Source organism: Megascapheus bottae, chromosome 29 (genome assembly GCF_031878675.1).
Source record: "Megascapheus bottae isolate mThoBot1 chromosome 29, mThoBot2.hap1, whole genome shotgun sequence".
In the NCBI taxonomy this organism is placed as follows: domain Eukaryota; kingdom Metazoa; phylum Chordata; class Mammalia; order Rodentia; family Geomyidae; genus Megascapheus; species Megascapheus bottae.
Window position 1 is genome coordinate 12,777,609 of NC_143537.1, and position 7,500 is coordinate 12,785,108.

The 7,500-nt window shown below is 43.9% G+C and overlaps 2 protein-coding genes across 2 annotated transcripts in view; one reads left to right on the plus strand and one right to left on the minus strand.

Annotated features, from left to right (window-relative positions):
* The window catches only part of Mfap3 (microfibril associated protein 3), a 24,298-nt gene extending 23,265 nt beyond the window's left edge, over window positions 1-1,033 (minus strand). Inside the window, exon 1 of the mRNA XM_090321048.1 lies at window positions 625-1,033. Within this exon, the coding sequence (XP_090177174.1) occupies window positions 625-928 (304 nt within the window). The 5' untranslated portion in view covers window positions 929-1,033. The remainder of the gene's footprint in view (window positions 1-624) is intronic.
* The window catches only part of Fam114a2 (family with sequence similarity 114 member A2), a 38,204-nt gene continuing 31,482 nt past the window's right edge, over window positions 779-7,500 (plus strand). Inside the window, exons 1-4 of the mRNA XM_090321047.1 lie at window positions 779-865; window positions 5,470-5,711; window positions 6,211-6,310; window positions 7,054-7,146. Of these exons, the coding sequence (XP_090177173.1) occupies window positions 5,484-5,711; window positions 6,211-6,310; window positions 7,054-7,146 (421 nt within the window). The 5' untranslated portion in view covers window positions 779-865; window positions 5,470-5,483. The remainder of the gene's footprint in view (window positions 866-5,469; window positions 5,712-6,210; window positions 6,311-7,053; window positions 7,147-7,500) is intronic.

A 7,500-nucleotide genomic window follows, 5' to 3' on the forward strand; every position in this document is an offset into this window, starting at 1 on the left:
AGGCCCAGAGTTCACACCAGGACACACACACACACACACACACAATCCAGGCCCAGAGTTCACACCAGGACACACACACACACACACACTATCCAGGCCCAGAGTTCACACCAGGACACACACACACACACACACTATCCAGGCCCAGAGTTCACACCAGGACACACACACACACACACTATCCAGGCCCAGAGTTCACACCAGGACACACACACACACACACACACACACAATCCAGGCCCAGAGTTCACACCAGGACACACACACACACACACACACACACACAATCCAGGCCCAGAGTTCACACCAGGACACACACACACACACACACTATCCAGGCCCAGAGTTCACACCAGGACACACACACACACACACACTATCCAGGCCCAGAGTTCACACCAGGACACACACACACACACACACACACACACACACTCACCGGCCCCGCTCTGCACACCGGGTGACGGCCGGCCTCCGGGGTGACCTTTGACCCCGGGACAGGGCGGGCGGACTCCCCGATGGCGGACGGGGATTCCCCCCCACCCCCCGCAATCTCCTTTTCCACCCCCTCCACCCCGACATCGCCCCACCCAGCGACCCTTTTAAGCCGCAGCCCAAACTCACCGACCCGCAGCCGACCTGCTTCCGTCCGAAGTGAGCGAGACGACGCATGACCCGGAAGTGTTCCCGGCAGGCCCCACCCCCTCACGGGGGAGGGTGGCGGGGGAAGGACTTCCGGTGCCGTGGGAGCGGCGCGTTGGCAGCGGCGGCAGTGGCGGCTGTGGTGAGGGTGTGTGTGTGTGGCGGCTGGCTGGGTGCACGGTGTACCCCTCCCCGCCCCCAAGTTGAGACCGGCAGGAACGAGGTGGGTCCCGGGTTGCGTATCGGTAGCCTGGATGGTTGAGAAGGGAAAAGGGTGGGGCGGCATCCCTGAACTTCGGAGGGTGTTTGTTTACTTCTGGCTTCCGGTACCTGCCGCTGACTTCCGGTCGGTGGGTTTTGGATGGGGGTGGGAGGGCAGGGAGAAAGCGCCGTGCACGTCTTCCCACCTGGACACATCCGGGTAACTCAGAAGGACGGCGGCCGCCGCTCACCTCCGCGGCGGCTGTGGCCGGCCTGCGCCGCGTCGGCGCCGGGTGAGAGACCCGGGCGTGTGGGCGGGGCCAGCCTACGTTCGCCGTCGTCGTCGCTATGGTTACCGGCGTGGGACAAAATACTCGGCGAGCGCTCGGGCTCCACCTTCGCGTTGGCCGGCTGCGATGGAGCGCGCGCCTGGGAAGTCCTCTAACACGACGCATCGCTAAAGCCACATCTTTTTTTTTTTTTTTTTTTTTTCTCCCCAGCCCCCTAGGTGATCATCTAAGACGTAAATGTCATTGGTGATGACCCAAGAAATGGGACATTGCCACTTTGATATCTTGGAGTATGCAGTCTTATATGAAGTTACACATGCTGCATCTCTACAGTGATGTATTTTGTACATGTTACATGGATGTGTGTGTGTGTTACATCTATGTGTGTACCACGGCACACTACACAACACACACAGAGTTTAGCTCCAAGGTGTGGTCTTAAAAGTGGCCTTCCACTTTCATGCCTCTCCCCTGATTGTTTTTCTCCCTGTTAATGGCCCCACGCAACTGGTATCTTGTATACCTTTGAGCTCGCTCCCTGGCATCTTCCCTCTATCACAAGCCTACGGACCTCTCACAGCGTGTGTTTTGTCAGTGCCCCTGGGGCAAATCATGTTAATATAAATGAGTAAAGTGGATTTGAGCGCCTGGTTGTGAGGTGCAGGAACATTGCCTGTAAGGACTCAGTAGCTGTTTGGCATGAGGTAGTTCATAACCAGTCAGCGTAGAGTCTTTGTTGCCAGCTCTTGCAGTTTTCAAGGGAAATTGGACACTTGAACTTTTTCTGTGCAAACTAGTTTTAAAACTCGCAACCAGTTGAAAAGTTTGGGTCCCATGTAAACAAATTAAAAAGATCTCTAGGATAGATTTGACACTCCAAACTCTAGGCTTGTATTTGATGCATTGTTTATGAATCATGTTTCCTGACTCAGTGTCTTCCTTTCTGTTCTTTTAGCATTTTTTTTTGTTTTGTACATCAATTATAGCACTGTGTCTAGTCCTTCTGCCCTAGTTGTTAATATATTTTAAAAATCCATTCGGAACATTTTGATGTCATGTATTGGCTCTTTACTGCACTTAGTCTTTTTGTTTGTCAGTTGAACTCTGGGCCTGGGTGCTGTCCCTAAGCTCTTCAGCTCAAGGCTAGCCATCTACCACTTTGAGCCACAGAACTACTTGTGGTTTTCTGGTGGTTAATTGGAGATAAGAGTCTCATGGACTTTTGTACCTGGGCTGGCTTTGAACCTCCATCCTCAGATATCAGCCTCCTGAGTAGCTAGGATGACAGGCATGAGCCACTGGTGCCAGGCACTTACTCCTTATAAAATATGTTATACATACCTGTGTGTATGCATGAGGGCGAACAAGAGAAAGAGCGTACAGGAGAGGGGATGAAGGAAAGGGGAGGAAATACATTTATTCTCTCATGATATTTGATTATCCTTTTTTTAGACGGGCCAATATGATATTAATTTAATTGCCAAAAAGAGCACTTTTTTTTTTTTAGAAGCAATTGGATTGGGTAATTGAATTGCTGTTCAAAAGTTGATCTGAGGAGGTTAGCAGATCTAACCAAATGGTGGAGCTCTTTCCTGCTATGTGGGGGGCCCTGACTTCTATTGTTAGCACTATAAAAATAAATGTAAAATATAAGTTTGTCATCTTTTTTGTTACAGCATATGATCCAGTACCAACAAAAAGTTGATGTATTTATGAATATTTTTAATAATAGTAAAAGGCCCAGTGTAGTATTTCATACCTATAATCTTAGATCCTTCAGAGAAGGTGCTAAGTAAAGAGAATAAAGGTTAAAGATCAGCCCAAGCAAAAAGTTAAGTCTTTTAGAGCTAGCATGCTTGATAGTTTATGCCTATAGTCGCAGGTACTTAAGAGGCAGAAGTAAGAAAATCATGGTTTGAGGTTCATCTGAACAAAAGTGGAAAACCCTATCAAAAAACAAAAGCAAAGGGCACTCTAATTGTAGAGTGCTTGACTAGCATGCATGCAATACTGGTTTAGAGTCCTTAATACCACATATGCAGAAAAAGCTGGAGTTGGTGCTGTGCTTCATGAGGTAGAGTGCTAGCTTTGAGAAAGCTCAAGGACAGTGCCCAAAGCCTGCGTTCAAGCTCCAGGACTGGTTTAAAAAAAGAAAGAAAAATGAATTAGGACATTGTTCAATCCCCAGGGCACTGCTACAAATAACTCTAAAAAACTTATGACAAAAATATTTTCGAATGGATTAGTAAGAAGTGATTAGAAAGGATTTTAAAGGATAGTCAGTAAAGGGGGAAATTGACAAGGAAACTCCTCAAAATGAAAAACTTGCACAGTGAAAGATGCTAGGAAGATAGTGAAAAGATAAACGATAAACTAGGGTAAAACATCTTCACGCCACATAATAGAGGAGTTAAATCTTCAATATACAGTGATGTCACATCTCAATAGTAACAATAAAAACCAAAGCCACATGGTTGGATAATGATCAAAAGATACAAATAAATATTTCTCTGAAGAGTATCCTCAGCAAATAAGCACATAGAGATGCTCTGTGCCAGGCATGGTGGCTCAAGCCCGTAATCCTAGCTACTCAGGAGGCTGAGTCCGGCCCAGGCACTGAAGTATGTGAGACTCTAATCTCCAGTCAACCATTAGAAAACCAGAAGGGGTGCTGTGGCTCCAGGGGAAGGGCCATAGCCTTGAGTTGAAGAGCTCAGGGACAGTCCAGGCCCAGAGTTCAAGCCCCATGATGACGACAAAAAAAAAAAATGCCCTGGGTCATCAGCCATCAGAACAACTTAAAAGCGACAGTAATGTATCACTACATACCTAGCTGAATGGCTCAAAGTAGTAACAATACAAGGTTGATCAGAATTCAGGAGAACTCGATTATTCACACATTGCCAGTAGGAAAGTAAAACAATATTCAGCTTGGGAAAAGAATAAAACAATATCATTTAAAATTACACTCAGTAGGCAAGTTTCACAGAGAAAGGTTGTGTTCACATAAGCTGTCAGAATTATTTTATTTATGTGATAGCCCTAAAGCAGAAGTGACAGATTGTAATGTATTTATACCATGGACTATTACTCAGATTAAAAAAAAAGTTGTAATACAACAAAAGTGGGTCTGGAGGGACTTAAATGCTGTGTAAAAATAGAATTCTTAACAGGTAACGTGGTATGTAATTCCATCTGTACATCTTAAAGTGACAGTTTCAGAGGAAGATGAATAGCTGGTCGTTAGGGGTTAGAAGAAGTATAGTAAATGGTTGAGGCCAAAAGAATGGATAGCCCAGGGATCTAGGTGATTGAAATGTCTGGCATGTCGATTACAGTGATGGTCATGAGAATCTATGCCTTTGGCCCCTAAAAATAAATACCTTATCTGCACATTCAACCACCTGCTAAGTGGAAATACTTGAGAAAAAATTTCATCTGTATTGAACTTGTACAGAGGTTGTGTAAGTGAGTTATAAATATATGCCTAGTAGTTACACTGTATTATGTATTATAAATATTATAGACATACTTAAAATATATGAAATAACTCTGCACTCATGGCTCACACCCATAATCTTTTCTGGAGATGTAATGGTAGGATTGATGTGTGAGGCTGGCGCTAAGGCAAAAAAGTTCTTGAGATCCTATCTCCCGATCCCCCTTTCCCCCTCCTGTTCTCACTCCATTCCTTCCTGTACACACATACTCTCTCTGTCTCTCTCTGTCTCTGTCTCTCCTTTTTTTTTTTAGGTCTGAGACTAAGACTTGAACTCTGTACCTACTGATTTCACTCATTGGCTAGTGCTCTACCAATTGGGCCACATTTCCAACCCCTTGGGACCCTATCTTGGAAAGAATCACCAGAGGACTGGAGTTTTGGTTCAAATGGTATAGCACCAGCCCAGTGAGGAGATCAAACCTCAGAACCACCCTCTCTTCTCCTCCCGCCAAATCCTATATGAAAGGATATATATATATATATATATATATATATATGCAATTGTGACACCATCAGATCATCAGAGGTTCTTAGAAGTAGTTCCTGTAGATATCAAGACATGACTGTATTTGTGATAAAACTTGATCTGCCTAATTAGTATACACACCAACGAGTTCCTGTCAAACTGGTGAAATCTGAAAAGATTGGTTGATTCTGCCACAGTGTGTTACATTTCAGTTATATAATTGTTAGGAGAAACTGGGGTAGATTTTGGGATCTTGTCTGTATTAATTTACTAATGTACCTACCTCTGACCCTATGAAAGTATCAAAAGATTTAGACAAATAATTTATTCCAGTCGCTTTTTCCCCCCTTGGGCTTTTCTTTTACCAGGTAATGTGCTAATCATGTCAGATAAAGATGATCCTGAGACTCCAGTGATAACTGAAGCAAGTCCTGTCCTTGAAGATAATAACTGTGAGTCAGTGGAAAATTCTGAGTCTGTGAAGAATGCTGAGTCTTTTGACCAACATGCGAACCAGGAGAGTCAGTCAGAACCTGTAGTGTCCACTCGGAAAAGACCAGATGTGGCATCATCCAGAGACCGTGAGCCTTCTGAAGTTCTCTCTGTTCAGGTATCACAGACTGCCGCCAAATAGAATCTCTGTCAAAATATGGGGATTTAAAAATACTGGAGTTAACCTGGTATCCTTGGCTTACTCCTGTAATCCTAGAGGTTAGTGGCGTGGTTCAAGGGGTAGAGTGCTAGCCATGAGCAAGCAAGCTGAGCAAGTGTGAGACCCTAGCACAAGAAAGAAAAAAAGAAAGAAAAAATTGGGGGTTAAGACACTCAGGTTCAATGTAGATTTAGGGTTGCACTTATTTTTTCTTGTTTTGATAAGCATAAACTATAGTTTCTCATTTCTATAAATCCCTTCAAATAATTCCCTTTGCTGCATGGTGTTTACATGATGAAAACATGCAACTGTCAGTCAAGCAATGTATTAACCAGGTACTATTTGGTTACCCATACTTGGTAATAATTAGATAACTTGTATATATTATATTTTAGCTCTAATTTTTCATACTTTCTTGTGTCTTCACCCCTCCCCCCGCCATTACTGGGAACAACAGGAAACGGTTTCCAAAGATGTACCTCAGACCGGATGGGGATATTGGGGTAGCTGGGGCAAGTCCCTGCTCTCCTCAGCTTCAGCTACAGTAGCCACTGTGGGTAAGGTCATCAGTCACTTCTTCACTTTGTGTGTGCGTTTTACAGATTTGTGTTACAGATGATTTTGTTAATAATTCTTACTTTGGCTGGGAGCATGGCTTAGTGCTAGAGTGATTGCCTCGCATGCATGGAGCCCTGGGTTTGATTCCTCAGTACCACATACACAGAAAAAGCCAGAAGTGGTGCTATGGCTCAAGTGGTAGAGTGCTAGCCTTGAGAAAGCCCAAGGCCTTGGGTTCAAGCCCCAGACTGGCAAAAGTAATTCTTCCTCTCATGTCTGTTCAAGATTTATTCTTTGAAGACTAGTTATGATGAGCCGGTAAACACTGTCACTAGAATTGGTAACATTTTCTTATTAAAATGAAGTGTAGGAATTGCTATAAAAGTCTGTTTTTACTAGGTGCCAATGGCTCATGCCTGTAATCCTAGGCTGAGATCTAAGGCTCGTGGGTCAAAGTTCATGAGCCTTTTTTTTTTTTTTTTTTTTTTGCCAGTCCTGGGGCTGAACTCAGGGCCTGGACACTGTCCCTGAGTATCTTTAAAAATGTCAATTTTTTTAGTGATGATATATTAGGGTTTTTTTTTTTTTAACTTCTTTATTAAGGAGATAGTCCAGAGAATTACCCTAATTGTTGAAAATAACGTATCTTGTAGCCATGATGATTTTAGACATATGCACTTTGAGATTTTATTTTTCATATTTCATTTGTTCAGTTAGTTTTTATTTTTTTTTCCCCCTCCAGGGCAAGGCATTTCAACTGTCATTGAGAAGGCAGAGACATCGCTTGGGATCCCTAGTCCCAGTGAAATTTCAGCTGAAGTCAAACATGCTGGAGGTCAGTATATGGAAACATTAAGTCCTAGAATGCTCTGGATTCAGTAGCTATTCAGTGTCTCTGATACTAAGGATGCCCTAGAGCTCTGGTGGGATGTACTGCAAATCCAGCTGTCAGTTAGAGGCATGTGTCTTGTAACTTAACGGCTTATGTCTCTCTGTTGCTGTGTCGGAAGTAATTTCAAAGGACTGCTAGATACAGTACAACAATATGGTCATATGTGTAGAATATGAGAATTGCTTAGCATTTTATTTGGCAACCAGTAGTAGCCGATATCTTTTGTTTTGTGGTATTGGGCATTGAACTCAGAATGTTGCCCTTGATAGGCAAGCACTTTGCCACTGAGCTACATTC